This window comes from Gadus morhua, chromosome 5, assembly GCF_902167405.1.
Source record: "Gadus morhua chromosome 5, gadMor3.0, whole genome shotgun sequence".
NCBI lineage: Eukaryota > Metazoa > Chordata > Actinopteri > Gadiformes > Gadidae > Gadus > Gadus morhua.
This window is the reverse complement of record NC_044052.1, coordinates 5,540,157-5,562,112: the sequence shown is the minus strand read 5'-3', so window position 1 is coordinate 5,562,112 and position 21,956 is coordinate 5,540,157. Positions and strand designations below refer to the sequence as shown.

Here is a 21,956-nt window from a genome sequence, read left to right as displayed (position 1 = left end):
CAAGAACATGAGCCATCTACATTTTATTCTAGTCTCCAATTATTGGCATAGTTCTGTCCAACTTTCACCGATGTGCTGGCACATAATTTGCGATGTAAGTTCAAACACAATGATCAAGGTTTGTGACTTATGACCATCAACAAGTTATTACCACAACCGTCGGGCTTCCCTCTGATTTCTACAGTGATGCGTTGAGTGTGGAACTGGCAAATTGTGTTTGTTCTTCAGTGTAAAGTTAAATAATAGCAAACTATAAGTCAGATAGAATAATAAAAACCAACAAAGTATCAAACACACAATAGTGATAAAACAGCACACTTTATATATACAGTGTATAATGAGGCAATCAAAACGCCGGAATGAAACATAAACCATACAATAATGGTAACTTAACTTAAATATTCTAGTCTATATTCTCAATCCCCCCCCACTATATCCCCGCCCTGATCTCCCCCTTCCCTCTGTGTCTTTAAGGGTCATCGAGGTCAAGGGCGCTGTTGCTGTCGTTGTCATTGGCGACCAGCACTTCTCTGTTCTCATAGGTCCAGAAGCCGTTAAGGTCAATCAGGATGCTGGAGACCGTGTCGCCCTGGCAACTGTTCACCAGGTCCTGCAGGGTGATCTTGTAAGGGTCTTTAGGTTTCACCATGTCGAAGATCTCATCCTAAAAGACAGCAAAGGCCAGCACATTGGAAGATAAATGATTATTGAAATAAAACAGAGGTAGGATGCATGTTGTTATGGGTTGTACTTTGTTTGTGCGAGTGTGTGTGTGCGTGTACCTTGACATCCTGAAAGGAGATGACTTCCTGACCGTGAATCTTCATTTGCTCTTGGATGGCCTGGGGGTGAAACAGACGATCATGAATCTCTGATTGTGTATTAATTTTTTTTTATAAAGATTGAGCAATATAACTTTGCCTAGTGAGACCATCCAGATATTCAAGTTTGTGTTTCACAATAAATATCAGTCTTTGCTGGGATGCCATCGATTTTCAGGAGTGTTGTCTTACGTTGTTGACAAACCTACAGCCAATCGATTAAATAACTAACGCTTGTGCTCTCTTCGCATTTAATGAATCTGTGTGAGGAAAAGCCCAAACATTTCCTCCGCTCTTCTTTAACAACGTTACTCAGTCTCCTTTGGATAAAACTATTTTGCTCCTGAATTTTCTGAAAGTCCCTCCTACTGATCTGCAGAGAGAAATATACAGTAGGGATGGTCTCACAATGCTAGTCACTTGCATACATCTTGTTCACACTGACATTGTAGATGGGCCGACTGTGTTATATAGCTGATGGTTTATAATGTATAAAGCATTGGCTACACATTTTATTGATATTTATTGCATTAGGCGTGTAGATGTGTAGGTATTAGGAGCCCGGTACCCTAAAGAAGTAGTTGAGGGAGAAGACAGTGAGGTATCCCTGGTTCTCCATGTCCAGCAGTTTAAAGATGTACTGCAGAGCTGCGGGCTCCTTCCGGTTCTCCAAGGCCAGCACAAAGTCCAGGTAGGTCTTGTAGTCCTAGGTGGGGGTGGAGGGCAAAGGGAACAATGGTAAAAACACAAATAGATGGGATAGGGAACATTAGCCACAGTTTTCTTCCTGAAGTAGTTGATGCATAGCTCAAGAGCAAGCTTATTGAATTTGATTGATGGCCAGAGTTGCTTGATAATGGATTTGAGTTGAATTGACTGAAACAACTGGAATCTGGCTATGAAGCTTTGTGTCACCATTTCTCCGTCGTAGGTGAGGCACTCCTGGTAGACGCGGTCCAGGAAGACGGCGGTCAGGGTGGCCGTGCCGTAGCGTGACAGCTCCTCCTTACTCAGCATGCCATTGTGGTCCTTGTCCAGATTCAGATACTGACCTGTCCACACACACACACACACACACACACACACACACACACACACACACACACACACACACACACACACACACACACACACACACACACACACACACACACACACACAGTACAGATGCAGATTGTTTCTGAATAATAATAATAAAATAAAAAGTACATTTCTATCATTGACCCCAAACGATTTATTATATACTGTAAATGCTGACGTTCTAATCCATAACTACGACAGGCATCGAAATAGACAGAAGGCCAAGTTGTCCCCTCACCATAGACTCGAAGGGCAGACGGTGCAGAGAACCAGTTCGACTCTTGACTCTCCTTGGACAGCTCCTCGTCACGCAACTACAGACACAAGATGAGCGCTTATTTTCTGAAGGCCCATTACCAATAGATGTGTTTGTTTTTCACTGTTTCAGAAATCTGCAACTTACTTCCAGCAGGTCATCCAGAAAACTGCAGGCCAGGATGTCTTGGATCTTGATCTTTCCTGCAACACAATTACACTAAATTAACTTATTTTCTCTTTCTATTCCTATGAATTTCTGCAGCTGCCAAATATTCAAATACATATGTCAGCCATTGGCTTGTGGCAGGTGCTCATGTTGGACCCTGCTTGCAGCCCAGGATATTTTTTTACTTTGAGTACAGATTTCCCTCTCACCCGTACGAAGGGGGTCCAGGAAGAAGAAAAACTTGCGCACTGCAGTGCAGACGTAGAATGAGTAGAAGGACTTCTCCAGGCCATCCAGCTGAGGCAGAGTGGGGATCAGCTCTAGGATATAGTTCTCTAGATCCTAGTGAGAGACAATAATATCTTCATTTTTTTGCAGATAATGATAGCCGTCACATTGAAATGCTGCCTTTCATGTTTTGCCTGATGTAACCGGCAGTTACGTACCGACTCTCTGAGGTAGCCCTGTCCTGCCACATCATACAGACTGAGACCGATCCTGGTCTGGTGCAACCACACTTAAAAGAGAAGTGAGAAAAGCCACCGCAAACACACCACACACACCCACACACACACACACACACAGATGATAATATGCAGCAATAGATTCCATTCCAGAAATAACTTGCCATGGTTCTACATTCAAATGTGCACTGAGAATGTTTCAGTTATTATATACAGAGTGTAGTATAAATTATACTTTATCAAATGATTGCCAGAGCCCAGTATCATGCAAAGGGTGATGGATGGAAGGAGAATGAAAAGAATGCATTCCAGACAGACCTTTTCTCATGACGTAATTGAAGAACTGCATGATGGAAATCCTCCCATAGGGGTCACTGTGGAGCAGCTTGCCATACACCCTGGCTGTGAAGAATTGTCTGCAGGAGGAAATAAGAAAAGATGGGTAGATACATACAAAGAGAAGTAGGAAATCAATATTGCTACTCTAAATGCTCTGTAAACATACGTTTGGGTTAGACGGTGTAGACTCAAACCATTTAATTACACATTAGCCGAGTGTTAACATAAGAGCCAACAGACATTATTACCAAACTGAATAATAAGTCCATCATTGGGGAATTTATTTGTTTCTTCTAAAATAATATTGTAAAAAATTAAAATATAAATGATCAGCTAATCGAGCCCAACTAGTCCCCACCTGTCCCTGTTGCCCACAGCACTGCAGACAGTAGCCCACAAACAGTGCAGTATACAAGCATTCTTTTTTGCAGGAAAAAAAAAACGAGAAATTATATCTATCCATATATCTAACCTATACATCTATATCTATAAATCAGGGATAAACATGCTGATATTGCAATATTTGATTGGTGCTGGATTTTCTATTTGGTTAACTTCTGAACAGTTTTGTTACATTCTGCTTAATTTCTTTACACACTTGCACTTAGGTCCAGCCTTCTCTCCAACCTTCAGGTAGGCCTCATAGCTGATCATGGCCTCCTCCCCTGACATTGGCGGTACTTGGTGCTTATCCAGGAGGAACCATAGATTCTGCATAAAACAATTAATGTGGCAGACAATGAATAGATGGACCAAACAGACAGAAATTCTTAAAGGATTTGAAGCCCCCCGATACAGAAACACAGTTGCACAAATAAACTTAAAACAAATAAGAGAGTATGCGAGTGATTGAGTGAGTACCTGTAATTCCTCATTGTCTAGCAGCTCTCTGCTCTTCCTCTGTAAAAACACAGCCCTGGACTCCTCTCTCAGTTTCTGGAGCAGGACCTCATCCTCCGCCGGCAACTGCTCAGAACAAACGTCTTGTTTGTGGTAATCAATACTATATATATATATATATATATATATATATATATATATATATATATATATATATATATATATATATATACACACACACACACATCAAGATATATAGATAAAACATACATATATGATTGCAATTGTAAACATCAATAATTATCTAAGTTGTTACAATACAAAATGTGAAAGTTTTGTCTAAATTATACACATAATTTAGCATAAATATGATGTAACATAAAGTAAATGTTGGCTAAGGTTACCCTGTAGTAGAAGCGAGGAATCTTCTTATAGGAGCTGTCTCTGTTGCTTCCTGCTTTCCACTCCGAATAGTACTTGGTGAAAAGCTCTGTTTCTTCTGCTTTCTTTTCGTCTTCATTCCTCTCATCTGTTCCAGAATAGAGACACATGTATTAATACAGTAATACAGAGCATTACAAAGGATTACTCTCATAAATGAGAAGTCTGCAGTAGCTGGCAAGTCAACTTCTCGTTAGGTTGTTGGCTGGTAGCTTGATATTTGCCCTTACCTTTACGAGTAGAGTTAGCTAATCTTCTTTTTAAAATATCCGACCAGTGAGTGGTTTTCTCATTGGCCATACTTTAATACAATCCAACCTAAAAAAGAGAACTGCAAACATATATGTTAGAGACTGATTCTACACAGTAGGTAAACACTGCAGCTGTCGCGTGTTGACGACGTCACGACGTGCGACGAAAACTCATGTCAAGTTAAGTTGGGAGAATAATGAATTAGCGCATGATCTTGGATCGCAAGAGGACATGCTGGTTGGCATGACGGAGGACAATCGACACGTATCTTCTGCACATTTCATAATTATACTCGTCGTTTTCAAGTGATGTGCGGGACGACCATAGGTTTTGACAGGTCAATACTGTGAGTGTGTCAAAGCTTGCAGTTAATGTGTGTCGGTCAACAGCGCAAAGTGTAGTGACCAATATACTGAATGACTTACGTTTCTATATTCAGGAATAAGGTAGCTGGCCTTAAGGTTGACATCTGAAGATGGGTGCTACGTTCTTATTTCAAGCAAGATTGTGCCTTTATGGTCTTAGCCAAAGTTCAGGGATAATTCATCTGGGGAAAATGTGTGTACGAACTATGTGCACTAAAGGCATTAAACCTGGGGAACGAAAAAGCCCCCCCAGGAAAAATGATACAACTATCAGACAAACGGAAAGCTTCAAGGTCAGACAGATGCCTTCCTTCCCAACGTCGGTGTTCGCTGCTGGTAACGCTAAGAGGACAACAGAGATGCTGAAGAGAAAGACTGCTCTTGCATCCCTGGAGCAGGAGGATGCGGCAGGGGACCAGCCCAGAAGAAGAGGATTCAAAACAGGTAGAAAATCTACCTAGGAGGGAGCTCTAAGATCTCATCACCATCACAGAAGTCATGTGGCATAAAAGCCAACTACTGACTGAAATACAATTCAACAACCCACTTTTCAAATATCCATCCACAATTTTTCTAAATATATCATATGGAATGTAATTTTTGTCAATGAAATGCTTTGAGCTGAACACACAACAATTGGCCATTCACTGTGTTTATTATTGCATACACATTAAACACACAGTCCTTCAGATAATTGGTTAATCGGATGTATGAAACGTATTGTACAACACTAGTGTTTGGTTTGTCCAGATGGGCTGGTGGCCCCTGATCGACCCCTCTCCCCCACCGAGTGGAAGAAGCAGCTGGAGGAGGCGCCGTGCAGTCCGGAGCGCTTTGACGTGCATATGATGACGTTACTGTTCAAGACCGGGGCAGAGCTAGACATTGCCAAGTGAGTCGGTAGTGTGTGTGTTTGTGTGTGGTTTCCATTATCTGTCCTAATATCAACATGCTATTGTTGAAGAATAGTTAGAGTTTCAGTTGTATTATTGCCATGGTTAGTTAGGACAGCCTCAGGGCATATTGGTCTGACCAATTTCTTCAGCGCTTGAACCTTGAAGGTGCTGGTAGAATACACTCAAATTATATAACTTAATCAAAGGTAATTTGGCACAGCCATCCATCCAGCTGGCAGTGCCTGAAGTGCACTGTGAGAATACCTGCTAGAACTGGAATGGGCATGCCTCTGCATGAGCACATTTAGATTCAAGACCAATATGTGCATTTCTTCTGTGAGTGGTTTGGAGGATCCATCTTGCCTGTCAATCACAGGTGCGTGATTGACACACTGCCCAATGGCATAGAAATTGATCAGGGAGGGGGCTTTGTTTGTGTTGTTTAATAAAAATTCTTGCTCTCTCCTTACACCTATCAAATCTGACCTAAAGTGACCTTTTAAGCATTTAGTAAATGGTCACGATATAAAGGATCGATGTGTGTCTTATTTACACCCATGCAGCCTATCTTTTGAAATTGACAACCTCCACCAGCGAGTCTATTCAGCAACCTCCTCTTCCTCGTTTACGCTAAAGGTCTCTGTTGACCTTTGTGGCCTTGGAGACGGGGACGATGTCCTACCAGCTGCTGCTGCAGTACCTGACACTGTGTGTGAAGGGAGGGCACGACGCAGAGGCCCTGGACTGCTACCAGATCATGCGGGGGGCCTTCCCGGCGCTGGAGACGGGGGCCTCCAGCCTCTTCATCAAGGCCTTCAGCCGCACGGAGAGCTGGAGAGAGGCCCTGCCCATCCTGAGAGACATGAAGAAGGTCAGCTGCCCTGACACTGAGCAATGTGTCCTCGATTTAGGGTCACGCACACACACGCACATACACACAGGCATAATTGTGTAATTAGTCCCTGTTGCGGATCAAATTGTCCATGCCACGAATGCCCAGTATAAATGAAAAGATGTGAGGATTACTAAGGGTATATCTTTTTGTATTAATGAAATATTCTGGATAATATAAAAAAAAAAAAGCAGGGCAAAGAAGAATCCACAAATTGGTATAGACACGGGTCGTGGTCGCTGGAGTGCACGCACGCGTTAAATGAAGCGCTCTGACAGCAGAGTCAAATCCGCTCTGCTGGTGTAGCTCAAAGACCCCCCCACCCACTGTCATGCCGTCGCGGCTCCTCCACCTGCTGGTCCTCGACGGCGATTGCCAAACCGGTCCCCTCTCCCCCCCCGCTGCCGCACACAGGTCATCGCCCCGTCGACGCGCAACTACAGCGACATCATCAGCGGGGCCCTGCTGCACGGCGCCGCCGCCCCGGCCTGGCAGCTCTACGACGAGGTCCTGGGGGAGGGCCTGACCCCGCTGCCGGACACCTGGCGGGCGCTGTTCGAGGGAGGGGCGAGGGGCGGCCGTGCGGAGGAGGAGGGGGGCATTTCCCCGGCGGAGTACGGAGAGAGATTGCTGGGCGTTCTGGGCTACATGAGGGACAACCAGGTGTACCCCGAGCGGAACCTCGCAGACGCAATCAAGACCTGGTTCCACAGGTAGGGGGCGTGAGCGGGAGGCACGGGCGTGTAGCAGCTGGAGCATGTATACCCTCTGCAGGATAGGGGCGGGGGGGATGAGGAACGGTTGTAACTTGTACCAACCTGTACTTGTAACTATCCCTCAACTCCTGTCTCTGCTTTCCACAGCCTTCCCGGGCACCACTGGAGAGGAGAATGGACCACAGTCTCACCAAAGTAGGTTCCATTTGTTCCCATGTGGATGTGATCACAATATCATGAAAAGTGAACACAATTTCCTTCTGATTTGTTAAATTTTCACCCCTTAGATTTAACTTGCTCTTGTATGTAATCGCCCTCAGCATGTTTTAAATCCCGTCATCATATATACCTAACTACTTTATAAAGGCCAAGTGTTTTGTTAGAGGAGGGTGCATGTGATCCTATGCGTGTTGTCTCTGTGTTCAGAGGTGTGTGCAAGGGGTGTGGGTCCGAGTTGGAGTCCATCCAGCTCACCCCAGAGGAGTACACGCACCTCGAGGCCCGCGTCATGGCTGACATCATCCAGGGGAAGGACGTCTTCCAGAAGACCACAGCCGAGGTAAGACAGACACACAGACACACAGACACACAGACACACAGACACACAGACACACAGACACACAGACACACACAGACGGACAGAGCAAGTGGCAGTTGTGAACCCCTGTTTGTGAAAGTGAAAGCTACTTAACGTGTAGTTCATGTTAGGTCGTTCGTCAATGGGAAAATGTGATATCTTTCTCGTAATGTAACAGCAAGCACTTTTTTTTCAATAAGAATCTCAATGGCTAGTTCATCTCCATGTCACTCATTTTGAGAGTTTGCGTTTGACTGTTTCATTCAATAAAGAGTTAAAAGGATTAGATATATTTGTCGTTGCACTAACATTTTTATTGTTTCTGCGGTTGTGAACATTCTCAGTGCACATTTGAATGTAGAACCATGGCAAGTTATTTCTGGAATGGAAGCAATGGTGGCGCCCATAAAGAGAAATCTAGGGGTTCATAACGGAGTTGTATAAACCAATGGGTTTATTAATCTGTTTACAGTGTATGACAAGAAGCCTACACAAACAAAGCCCAACTTACTAGGCTGTATGCTGACTGTCTAACTTAACACTTATCCAATGGAACTTTGGATGGCAGATTTCTCTAATTTGTAGAGTGAAACCCAATATGTTTGTTGTTGTTAATAATAAAACGGATCAGAGCTGTGGGGAGGTGCTATTGGTAACCATGGTGTATTTGCATGCAACGTGCGTTCTGAAAAACCGCTGTTTCACTTTCTAAATGAACCATACTGCATCATTTCGACCCATCACTTTCTAAATGAACCATGTCCAACCGTTGCTTTCAGTCCATGTATATTTTTATCCCATAATGCTTAAAGCATCCCCTTAAAGTGTCGTCTTTTATCACGTGTAAACATACTGAGCAGTTTTCAACCCAGACCCTTTGGGTTGAAAGTTTAATGGATCTGGATTGACTTAAAATTAAGGCAAGGCAACTTATTTATATAGCACTTTTCATACACACAAGGAAATAATAAATAAAATAGATAAGTAAAAGAAAGCAAATGCAAGGTTACAAAGTGCATACAATTAAATAAAAGAATAAAAAAGATGTATTTAAGATGTATTAAGACGTATTTAAGATTTAGCAGAAAGATAACAGGTTATGTATTCTTTTTTATTTATATTTTTTATTTTGTGATTTCTTAATGTCGTCTTTCTTCAGTAATGGGATTAGCTTATTAAAAGGAGGAATGCATGCCTTTTGGTGCAACTGTCTTTGCACAGTTCATGTTCTGTGACTGTCCTACCTCTAAATAAGTTATATCTACATACAAAAAATCAACAGGCCTTATACTGTTGATTGAGCTTATATATAACTAATTTAGAGGTAGGACAAATAAATAAGAGAACATTTGAACAATTTCCCCAATTTCTTTCAATTTATTAAATAATAACTAGGTGTTCAATCATTCACTCATTCATGCTTTTTTTATTTTATTACTTATGGCTTTTATTATAAGCAAACAAAACAAAGTTTCTTTCGATTTGTATCTCCCTCTGGCCTTAAACACACACACACACACACACACACACACACACACACACACACACACACACACACACACACACACACACACACACACACACACACACACACACACACACACACACACACACACACACACACACACACACACACAAGGAAATTCAGACTTTCACATCTAGCTCTCACTCCCCCCGATCTCTTTTGGCCTGGGCTGGGTGGGTGGCTTTGCTTGATGGAACTGCCGGTCGAGAAAACACGGGGCTTTCCAGCACGTTGAACTCCCATGTGATAAACGTCTCCAACAAACTCACCACAGCCATGCAGGCGGAATGGACGATGTGCGGGATACTCAGTCCAAAGTCTCATGAATCCATGTCTCAAACCCTGGTCTTGGGAGCAACACATGTGTGAGGAGAAGAATAAAGCATGTTCTTTGTTTCAGGAGCACATGTGATGTGACACACATGGGTTTGGGGGGAGGCTAACTACGTTCTTTGTTGCAAAAGCATGACTGGATGCTTTCCTGACTCTTTCAACTCATGCACACACACACACACACACACACACACACACACACACACACACACACACACACACACACACACACACACACACACAACACACACACACACACACACACACACAACTGCAGATTGACAGTAGAGGGAGACTGCTTCCTTTTCATCTAACCCAAGCTTAAACATGAGCTACAATGACACTGTCACAGGTTGACACGTCGGTCAAACAGACATGTTGCTTGAATTTTGGTTTGGGCGCAAGGCATGCTCTTAAAAGAGAGTGCTTTTGGAAGCCTGGAAGTTAACCAGACTGACCACTAAAAGAACCCAGCCCGGTTTGTAATGTTATTATAACATGCAGCGGAAAAGCAGATCTAAGCCATTAGTTAGAAAATAAATCAAGTTAGAATATATATTAACTTGGTATTTTGAATAACAGACAGTATCGTGTATGTGCTTGTAGGATTTTCATTTTGGTTGCATTGTAAATGCAAGCATGAGCTGGATTTGCGGGTCCTTTGTTTATTATGTATATGCACTTGCAGATTTATGTTTGTACAGTAGGCATTTTAGTGTGTGTATGTGTTTGTGTGTGTGTGTATGCGTTGTCTGACCCGCATGCGTCTTTGTGTCTTAAGCAGTCACACAATCCCCAGTAGCACAATGAGGTAGTTTCACATATCAGCTCTGGAAAGTCCCTGGATAATTACACTGGATTTACTCTGTCACTCTCTATCTTCCACTCTATGCCTCTCTATTTGTCCTTCTCTCATCATGTCTCGTCTCTGCCCTTCTATCTTGTTGTCCTTGTCTCCCCCCCCCCCCCCCCAACCCCCCACCTGTCTGCCTCATTTCATTTTGTGTGTTTTTTTGGGGGGGGGCTGAAACATTGCACACATAGAGCTCCGACCTGTCTTGATGCCAACAGGTGTGTGTAGCCGTGCGTGTCGGTCTGCTCCTCACTCCCCCGGTCCCCCCTCGACTTTAAGCTTTTAAACCACGGTGTTTGCCAACAACATCAGATTGGACTGCAGTGTGAACCTCTTTCCTCTGTGACCTTCTGATGGTGTCTAGGAGCTGGAGAGCTTCAAAGCCTTTGTGAAGAGGAAGCCGGTGTTTGACGTGGTCGTGGATGGTCTGAATGTCGCAAACATCGTCAAGGGAAGGCAGTCTGAAATGGTACAAACACACAATCGCACACGGGAAAGGAACATTTGCAGAAACAGATGCACAAACACCTTTCCTTTGTGCCTGGTTTTATAACACACACACACACACACACACACACACACACACACACACACACACACACACACACACACACACACACACACACACACACACACACACACACACACACACACACACAAATATTCTTGCATGTGTGTTCTGGTTTTATTTATTTATTTTTTTGTTGTTAGTGTGTGTGTTTCACATTTTATATGAAACACACACACTAATACAGTCAATTATTTGCTGGAGTTGGACTCAAACGGAAATGCCAATATCCTGCAAACATCACCTATTAGGTCACTCATGCAATGTGTGGACAATCTTGCACTTTCCTGATAGAGTTTGTATAACTTTAACTCAAACTAGGATGCCCCTGACTAAAGATTCTCTTAGTCGACCCTCAGTCGTCATTTAAAGTCCTTAGTCCACTAATCATCATTACCATACAACTAAACACAACTTTATTAAAAGCAACAAATTGCGATAGAAATTAACAGTTGGTAAAACCAATGTATTGAAATGGCTGTATGGAGTTTATCCCGGGAGCGGTAAGCGTTAATGTCCGGAAGGTAAACCTTTATTGGCATGCAGGATGAGCCCCCCTATGTGTGTTGGTTGGGTTGATTTTTATAATTGTTTTACTCTTTGCTCCACTAATGAAAACGTAGACAACTAAGACTCTTCTAATGGACCAATGGTTAATCAAGTATTAGGGAGCATTCTTAAATCGGACAAACTTCCACAGATTCAGCTGCAGAATTAATTTAGCTCAACAAAAACGCCAAGTTTCCTGCTCATCCACTTTTGGGAGGAACTGCCTCTGTTATTGTTGTGTCTTTGAAGTACAATGCAAATCAAATCATGTAATCTCGGGCAGAACATGATTTCCTTAGCATGCATATTGCCTCACATGCAAATCTGCCCCTATGTGTCAGAAAAAAGATGTTCCCAAATCAATTATGATACGGAACGAGTCTTTGTTCCATTGCAACAGGACACTTGTTATTCAAATTCTATGTGCCTTCTTCCTTTTCCTAATCCAGTATTTCCAGTCAATGTAGGGACTTTTCTGTAATTTGCACAATGACTCAAACACACAAACACACACAAGTGAGAAGGAAGAGATGAACAAATGTATTTCCCTGTCTAATGTTTATTTTAAATAACTTTGTCAAGTCCCTGGTTAGTTGCCCCACAGCAACACGGAAGTTCCCACAAGGGGACCATTTATCAGTGGAGTCTCCGGAGATGTTTGCTGAAGACCAGTCATCAGTGTTGTTTTAATTGCATAGCTTGTCCCATTTTGATGGGCTTTGCAAGACCTAAATAAGTATTTTATTCAATGCCATCATCTTATCTGTTTCATGATGCAAATGTGAAGTTTCGGATATTTTTATTTTGGTCTGTGTTACTGTGGCCATACACACTAAGATACCACACAACTGTCTGTAGCGCCTTTTTAAATGATTTGAACAGTGCTAAAATGAATCCTAAGCGATTTAGTCAGCTTTTACTTGACGGTCAATTAATTCCCAAACGATAGAAGTAATGGTTGGTTCCGTCCCTGGATTAGCTCGTTGAATTCAGTTTGTCTATGAGTTAGCTAAAGAGGTTTGGCGGTGGCTCAGCTGCAGATGTGTGGCGCTGACTGGTGTGTTTCTGGTCCCGTCTCCTGCGGGGTCCAGCTACTGGCGGTGGTGTGTGAGCTGGAGCGGCAGGGTCTGACCTCCCTGGTGCTGGGGAGGAAACACATGCTGCGGCCCTCCGCCTCCTGGGACCGCCGCAACATGGGCCTCATCCAGAAGAAGGCCCACTGCTTCTTCACCGAGAACACGTAGGCACACGGCGACTTCATACACCTCTTGAGGGGCCATAACAGACGCATAGTGCTTTCTGCTCATTTTTAAATGATCCTTCAAAATGGTTGATCCAATAGTCCATCAGTCTACCAGCCTTCCCAGTGGACTGTAGCAGATGTTGCTCATTTATCCATCATACATCTAGGTGGACACGCCCACTTGTGGCGTCCGTAAAACGGCTTGTAATGGCACCTGGTGGCATGACATCACACCTTTGGATGTGTGCAAAGACCTTGAAGTGTAAACAAAGGCTAGCACTCTGTGTAGTACTTTTATTGATGTAAAATACCCACTGAGCTCCCGTGTGCTCCTCCTGTCCTACGACAACCGCCAGCTCGGAGGACGACCCCTTCCTGCTGTACGCCACGCTGCATTCTGGGAACCACTGCCGCTTCCTGAGCCGCGACCTGATGCGCGACCACAAGGCCTGCCTCCCCGACGCCCTCACTAGGAGGCTCTTCTTCAAGTGGCAGCGCGGTCACCAGCTGGTCATCCACGGCACCGTCGCCCAGGGCCGGCGGGTGGGATTCCAGGTGAGGAGACGGGAGGAGGGGAGGGAGGGACGGAGGAGAGGCGGGAGGGGAGGAGAGGAGAGGAGATGGTGAGGGAGCAGAGTGGGGGGGGGGGGGAGGCAAAGGGAGGAAGTGAGAGACGGAGGAGTTGAGGGGAGGAGATGGTGAGAGAGCAGAGCGGGGGGGGGAGGCAAAGGGAGGAAGTGAGGGACAGAGTAGTTGAGAGGAGAGAAGGACACGGTGAGGGAGCAGATTCGGGGGGGGGGGGGGGGCGAGGAAGAGAGGGACGGAGGAGTTGAGAGGATTAAGGATTTAAGCGGAGGAAGTGAGGGCAGGAAGAGATGAGAGGGGAAAGATGGAGGGGAGGGGGCTCTTTCAGGTGAGAAGGAGAAGTTTAGATGGGGAGGGGGGGAGAAGAGAGGGTCGTATAAAAGAACTTGACTAAAATGGAGTGTATGCCTAGGATGTGTGCTGTATGTATGATAAAGTCTAGGGAAATGAAGACGAGTATAACTGTTATTGTTGTGTCTTTGAAGTACAATGCAAATCAAATCATGTAATCTCGGGCAGAACATGATTTCCTGAGCATGCATATTGCCTCACACGCAAATCTGCCCCTATGTGTCAGAAAAAAGATGTTCCCAAATCAATCATGATACGGAACGAGTCTTTGTTCCATTGCAACAGGACATAAAGACGAGTATAACTGCAAGTGTGTGGAAAACAAGTGTTGCATAATATTTTTATAGCCGATTGCACTAATGACAAGTTGTGCCGAGATGGATATTGTGTGAGATGGATAATGTGTGAGATGGATATTGTGTGAGATGGATAGTGTGTGAGATGGATAGTGTGTGAGATGGATAATGTTTGAGATGGATAGTGTGTGAGATGGATAATGTGTGAGATGGATAGTGTGTGAGATGGATAATGTGTGAGTTGAATCTGTGTTCCAGATGATTTCACCCTATGACACCATAGTCCAGAGCACTGGGGTCTCGTGGCACGTCCCGTACGATGACTCTGTAGACAGGAGCAGCTACGAAGTGCCGCAGAGTTGGCTGTGTCTGACCAACAAGCCCTGAAGGGATCTGGACAGGCACCTCAGTCCACCACCGTGTTGTTCCATCTTATCATGTTCTCCATTTGATTTGATTTGACGGGTCCTTTCTTTGCGTTTTCCTTTGTAACAGACGGAGGTGTTTACACAGTATTCTGATGTTTACCCTTAAGTTAATATGTAAATAAAATGAACAATTCTGCCATGTTGACATTATCATTTTATTTATAATACCTTTATCTTACCTGTAGCAATGAATTTAAGTTTAACCATGATAGAATACTAGTTTGATATTGGTGACAAAAATGCCGAACAATCAGGAGCCAAAGAAGACAATAGTTTCAAATATTTACATTACTTTTTTTTTTTTTTCATTGCTGCTCAGCAAGATTATCATTGCTACATCTGCTAAGGCAAATAAAATCCTGCGTCTATACTTTTTCAAATCCTTATTGGGTTCAAGCTTGTCGGCACAAATACCATTATTACAATCTTTAGGTGCACTTTTATTTTAAGGCAATTAAGTTGTGTAACATCTAACTCGCACACACACACACACACACACACCCACGGGACTGAGCCCCCCCCAGCCCCACGAGGCAGACGGGCAGCAGGGACCAGCCAAATGCTTTTGTTTTGGGAATTTCCTGTTGCTCAGGCCCAGCCCTCCCCTCCTCTGTACTTCCTCATTCAATTTGCGGAATGTGCGTGACTCCCTACGAACGGCTACCTTATATGTTCTCTCTAGACTCACACCCTGGCCAGAGTACTTTCTGTCCATTTACGTGAAAGATGAGGAATAGGGGAACTAACACCAAGAACTAACTTTTCTGTTATTTAAATCAAAGGAAAAAACATCACTGACAGAAGAACTGACAGCTGGCCAAAACCGGTCACGAGAACACATTTTTCCGTAGATGGAAACGCTGATACAGCCCCCTGTTCATGCCCTGACATAAAAACCTGCCAGACACGCGTTAAAAGAAAAAGGACACAGCACGCGTAAAGCTTGAGTTAAATACATGTGTTTAATTTACCATGGTGTGCTGGACTGTTCCGTTGCATGACATTTACAACCTGCTCGACTGTACACCTTCACAGCTTCCGTTAAAAAATACATCTTTGTATACACAGCCATTTACAATATCGTACAACATGGTTGTTGCCGTTACATATTTCGTGTGGACTTATGCTAAGTGATTTTGGTTGTTCTATTCACCCTCCCCCCACACACCCAAGTGTGCAAACTTTAAATGTGTTATGTGAGCAATCCACTTATGGCAGAACAAAATATCCCCTCCCCGTTCAGTCGACATGTAGTACGTCTTCATTCAGACCCTCACTGCGTGTCGGGAGACCCCAGCCGTCCACCACAACCCGTCAGTGTGTTTGTTGACGAGTCCGTCCGTTTGTCCTATCGCCGGGTCCCCTGACTGCCGATCATCTAGTCTGTGGAGAACCTCTCCGGTGGGGGTGCCTAGTCCATCGCTCAAGCCCCCCTCTCGGCCATCACGTCAGCAGGGGGTCAGGGGGAAAGTGAATGCGATGTGACCGGTGGTGTTTAGTCTCTCATTGTAATCATCGCCATCGTTTTCTTCATGGCGGTCTCCTCCTCCTACTGCCTCGTTGGCGGCTTCCTGTGTGTCTCTGCTGGGTTCTGTTTAATGTCCGTTCCACTGGATGTCATCGTAGCCCACCTTGAGAGAGAACGGATTGGAAGAATGGTTAGCGACCCCGCTCCATCGGTCAGTGACCTCTGTTCAAGAACTACTGTGTGCTCCGTCAATAAATAAATCTTAGAATAATCTGACTTCAATATATAAAACCATTTTTTCCTATTATTTTATCTATTATAAAAATCATATTTTTGAATACTTTATCGTGGGGCGGGCCGGCGTCAGTATGAGCAGACAGTTAACTCTTCCACAGTTATCAGTTTTTCTATCATCTACTCCACCCACCTCCTCGTCCGTCGGTCCGTCCTCCTCCTCCTTCTCGCCCTCGTCCTCGCTGTCCTCCGGCTCGCTGTCGGGCAGCTCCCGGAGCGACGGGTCCGTCAGCGGGAACAGGGCGTTCCGGATGTCGTTGTCGTGGCGACCGTAGGTCAGATGGAAGGGAGAGAAGCCTCCGTAGGAGACGTGGTTGGGGTCGGCCCCGCCCCTTAGCAGCAGCCTGACCAATGAGAGGCTCTGCAGGTCCACGGCAAGATGCAAAGCGCTGCGACCGTTGCACTGCTCCTGTGGAGGTGGACGGGCGGTGTTGTATTAGTACACCATCAACAGAGAGGGGCTCTGTTTACCGTTGGAGTATGTACACTACCGTTCAAAGGTTTGAGGTCAACCAAACAATTTCATGTTTTCCATGAAAACCCACACTGTTGTTTTCAGCTGTGCTAAAGTAATTGCACAAGGGTTTTTTAATCATTATTAGATTAGAAAATGTGCCTTTTAACACGATTAGCTAAACAATGTACCATTAGAACACAGGAGTGATGGTTGCTGCAACGGGCCTCTGTGCACCTAGATATTCCATAAAAAATCTGCAGTTTCCAGCTAGATAGTAATTTACCACATTAACAATGTCGACTGTATTTCTGATTCATTTAATGTTATCTTCATTGAAAAAACAGTGCTTTTGTTCAAAAAATAAGGACAATTCGAGTGACCCCAAACTTTGGAATGGTAGTGTATGTGTGCTAGTGGCAACTACAGGTTAACCCCCCCCAAAAAATGAACAGATGAATATACATTTGGATTAATTGGGTTACCTGCGCGTTAATGTCAGCCCCTAGCGCCACAAGGCTCTCCACCAATGAGAGAAAACCATGAACACAGGTAAGGTGGAGGCAATTCAGACCTGCAGGGGACAAACGCACACAGAATTGCAATTAGTGCTGTTACATTTTGAAAAGGGTATGATTGAAAAGTTTCTTCCTCTGGATAAGCTGATTGTACTACTAGAGCGTAGACCCACAAACACCGGCTGGAGTCAAAGTGCTGGGCAGAACGTCAGAGAAGAAATAAAACGGTTACAATGCGTACCCTTGTAGTTGCAGGTGGAAATGACCTTTCGTAACTGCTCCGACGGACAGTTCTGTGTGAGGACGCTGAAGCAGAGCAGGTTGCCACCACGACAGGCGATGTGAAGGGCCGTGTCCCCTCTGTCGTCCACCGCCGTGGGGTCGGCGCCCGCCAACAGGAGCCGCTCACACACGTCGGCTTGGCCTGTGATCACCGCTAGGTGGAGGGGAGTCTGGAGGTTCAAAGAGAGGAACGCAGCTTTAAACCTGCACTCTGAAACCTTACTGCTGCGGTTATTTAAACCTGCAGTATGTCACCTTACTGCTGCGGCTATTTAAACCTGTACTATGTCACCTTACTATTGCAGCTATTTAAACCTGCAGTATGTCACCTTACTAATGCGGTTATTTAAAGCTGCAGTATGTCACCTTACTACTGCAGCTATTTAAAGCTGCAGTAGGTCACCTTACTACTGCAGCTATTTAAAGCTGCACTAAGTCACTTTTCTACTACACCTATTTAAAGTTGCACTATGTCCCTTTTTGAACTGCAGCTATTTAAACATGCCCATATGTCATTTTTCCTACCGCAGCTATTTAAAAATGCACATATGTCACTTATCTACTGCAGCTTTTTATTCCATTAAAATATATCCCGAACATAACATTTCTCAAAAAGGTCCATTTCATTTTGGTCCATTTTCGCCACCGCCATGGGACAATCTGAGGATAGTGTCCTCAGAAAATGATGTAGCTATACTATAGCTACAACTGAAGCCATTAGGATTGCTAATGCAACAACTTGCATAGTGCAGATTTAACTATTACACACACAAAGACGGATAAACACAGAAACACCCACACACCCACAAACACTAGCATATACACACACACGGACACACACACACACCTGTCTCAGGATGTTCTGTGTGTTGAGGAAGTGCGTGTTCCTCGATGAATCTATCATGTTTTTTATATAATCCTTGGCCTCGTGGATGATTGAGAGGTGGAGCAGCCTGCACAGACAAAAGGGACAGACGTCAAATGTTTGCTCAATTTGAATACATTTTGAAAAGTGAAATGCAAATGTGTGGTAACATCATTATGAAACGAACCTGGATATAAGAAAAAAATCCTATTCTTCTATCCTCAACAAGCAAGTCAAGTAATAAAAGTGTCATCTGCCTAACTAAAGTGTTGCACTTCAATTTACTATGCAATTGTTTTCTGTGTGGACAGAAAGCGTGTCAGGCACAAGATCAGATGGAGGCTGTTGCTAAGCATTTGAAGCTTATATGTGCACACCGAAGATTCAGTTTAGAGGCTATGCAAATTGCAGAAGGGATGAAATGGAGGAAGTTTAAAATGTGAAAGAAAACCAATAGTTACAACATATAGGCCCAGATAGGTCTGATGATGTGTCTTTGCATTAGCAAAAATGAATAAAAGTCCAATATAGATATGTTGATAATCCCTCAGGGATACATGTATTTTTAGATTCACTTTATTTATCTTGCTTCCTTACATATGCAGTCGGGCACGCGCGTTCGTTGGATTGCTCGGCGCGGGCGGCGCGCCTGGGACTTTCCCAGGCAGCTGAGTTTGACCCGCGGCCATAGTAGATTCCGTTCTGATAATAGTCTTTTGTTTACGTCCGATTCCGCAGTGACTGGCTACAACCAAATATATTTTAAAAAATCCGCAAGAGTTCCTGCCATTGTTAACCCCGTAACAGAAGGTCAGAAGGCCGTTGTGAATAAACCATTCCTACTATAAGCCCAGTACTTTGTATCATGACAAGGCGGAGGAGGATATTATTCGGAACAGGAAAAGGATCATATTACCATCCAAGGCCTGCTATTGCTAGTGCAACTCTAGGCATAGCCAGACCCGGGGACTATTCAATAGCTAGCCACACTACGAAGCGAGATCGTATTAGTTTAGTACACTTACGTGTCTCCGTCCTCCGTGATCTGCTCTCTCCATTTGTGTTCATCTCCGGTGACCGAAGTTGGTTGTTTCTGCTGTGGCCGCGAGCACTCGACCCGTAGCTGGGTGAGCTCGGCCGTCACCGCCTGGTACTCCTCGTCCTTCAGCGAGTCTAGACCGCTGTCTAGCCGATCCTCCGTCGTCCCCACTCCCGACTTGGCTTCTTTTGCATCCCCCCCGATGTAGTCCATTTGGGAGAATACGCGGTCCAGGTCCATGGTGAGGGTTTAACACGATGCGCTGCTGTTCGTTTTAGATCCTACTGGAGTTTTGAGTCAGCCAGTCTGGAAATGCCCTGCTGCTGCCGCTGTGTGTGCGTGTGTGGTTGTATGTGTGTGTGCGTGTGTGTGTGTGGTTAGACACAGGGGCGGAGCTAAAGCATCGAGGGGATTTCCAGAAAGCTGTCACTTATAATAACACGGCATACAGACTGCTGTCTCCAAGAGCAACGTTGCCAGATTGGGCCAGATTTCCCATCCAATCTGGCAGGCAGGGTTGCCAAATTGAGCGTAAATTCTGGCCCAATCTGGCAACACTGTCCAAGAGGGGATTTCTATTGAGATACACATTGATAGATAGATATGAGGCTGCTTAAATTATAAAACGATGAAAAGTTGGATTAATTTGCTGGCACGTTTCACGGCTCAAAGGTCCGGCAATTTTCTTTTGTGTGATCGCAAGACCAAAGAAAACGTTTATCTTTTCCCCTTCATAGCCTTCTAAAGAGGATATAACTGAAGATTATGAGTTTTTCGATGTTTAAGGCTTATTGAAAGTCATTCTAAAGTATTTTTTAATGAATAATCATAATAATGGGGATGAAGAAAGTGATGATAATTAGAATATGCATCTAAAGGAAATTGGTGCATGAAACATAAGAGCTGAATTGTGTCACTGCATTTTTTGCAATGCAGCCTGCATGCAGTTTCACAACAAGGTATGGGATTACCATCATGACTAGATTAAGATTGTTAACTTCCCTTGAAATACCCGTTATCTCCATATCAATCAAATACCAACACATGACTTTGTTAAAAACAATGTAATGATTCACATTGTGATTCATCACATTGTAGAAATGTAGACATGCAAATATAGCAGGAAGGAAAGTCCAGGGATTGTATCTGGGTTCTTCTGTGATACCAGTTCAACCAGTTACCCCCTCCTTGGGTTTTACCCATTATTAGGAATGGCATCTAGAATATGTGCACAATCATGATGATGAGGGCATTAGTAAAATGCATTCTGTCAATGTAATGTGAAAGATAGAAAATGTTTGTAGTCTATATGACTATTTCGATTCCTTTTCCAATTCTGGAATATCTCCGGTGTGTGTGTGTGTGTGTGTGTGTGTGTGTGTGTGTGTGTGTGTGTGTGTGTGTGTGTGTGTGTGTGTGTGTGTGTGGCCTTCTCTTAAACAGGGGTATCTGATAACTAATCCATTATTGTGGTTGGAAATAGGTGACACTAAGCATGATTCTTCTCAATCTAAGTAAACTACTTTAGCCTACAGAAACCTCAAACAACAGTTTCGGTTTGGCCTACACAAGAAGTCCCACCGACTCCAATCTGCTCACCGCCTACAAGATCGCCTTCAAGCATAGACAGCACATGTGATAGGGCATAATGTGACGTGAGTAATTACGTCTGTCCCACACCTAGTGGGAGGCCTCTCTGAGGCTTCAGGATGGGGAGTGTCTGTGTGGTGAATGATGACGGTGAGCAGGGTGGGCCGCACACTAGCGGGGTCGTAGAAGGGGAGACACTGTGGGTGTATCAAAACGAGCCTTTGCACTTTGGAGCCCAAAGATTCGGTAAAATAAAGGCGACCACCAAATATAATCTGAGCAGAATGAAAATCGTGCGCCTATACAACCACTACCACTTTGGTCCACTAGATGGCGCCAGACGTTCATTCTACTGATTTTGATGGTAGAACTCCCAAGTCTTTCTCTTCTAGTGCACGCGGACAGTTGATCGTGTTTCGGCTTTTGACCGGAATTTTATTTAAAAGAGTAAATAAATACTAAAATTGAATAAAGTATCTATACAGGTCAAAACTAAATTAAACATAACCTTTGTGGCATTGTATAATTCCCAATAGTTCTATAAATCCGACACGGCCTGGTGAGGGCTTACAACGAAAAGAGACCTCAAAATCAGCTCAAATTAGAAC

General features: G+C 44.1%; 3 protein-coding genes across 3 annotated transcripts; 1 reads left to right on the top strand and 2 right to left on the bottom strand.

Annotated features, from left to right (window-relative positions):
* Positions 1-299: 299 nt before the first annotated feature.
* ppp2r3c (protein phosphatase 2, regulatory subunit B'', gamma) lies at positions 300-4,810 on the bottom strand. Its single transcript, XM_030356995.1, has 13 exons — positions 4,640-4,810; positions 4,373-4,497; positions 3,990-4,094; positions 3,727-3,839; positions 3,108-3,205; positions 2,772-2,842; positions 2,535-2,667; positions 2,305-2,360; positions 2,140-2,215; positions 1,737-1,873; positions 1,390-1,527; positions 783-842; positions 300-664 (listed from the first exon to the last, which is right to left on the bottom strand). Exons 1-13 carry the CDS (start codon positions 4,707-4,709, stop codon positions 470-472), a joined length of 1,377 nt encoding a protein of 458 aa, XP_030212855.1. The 5' UTR covers positions 4,710-4,810; the 3' UTR covers positions 300-469.
* On the top strand, positions 4,807-15,208 carry prorp (protein only RNase P catalytic subunit). Its single transcript, XM_030356994.1, has 10 exons — positions 4,807-5,470; positions 5,777-5,918; positions 6,559-6,793; positions 7,229-7,527; positions 7,678-7,725; positions 7,957-8,089; positions 11,183-11,287; positions 13,027-13,175; positions 13,535-13,733; positions 14,669-15,208. Exons 1-10 carry the CDS (start codon positions 5,137-5,139, stop codon positions 14,795-14,797), a joined length of 1,773 nt encoding a protein of 590 aa, XP_030212854.1. The 5' UTR covers positions 4,807-5,136; the 3' UTR covers positions 14,798-15,208.
* Positions 15,209-15,781: 573 nt separating this feature from the next.
* Positions 15,782-20,133, bottom strand: nfkbiab (nuclear factor of kappa light polypeptide gene enhancer in B-cells inhibitor, alpha b). Its single transcript, XM_030356996.1, has 6 exons — positions 19,745-20,133; positions 18,702-18,807; positions 17,814-18,024; positions 17,540-17,628; positions 16,734-17,009; positions 15,782-16,469 (listed from the first exon to the last, which is right to left on the bottom strand). Exons 1-6 carry the CDS (start codon positions 19,996-19,998, stop codon positions 16,434-16,436), a joined length of 972 nt encoding a protein of 323 aa, XP_030212856.1. The 5' UTR covers positions 19,999-20,133; the 3' UTR covers positions 15,782-16,433.
* Between the last annotated feature and the right edge of the window lie 1,823 nt (positions 20,134-21,956).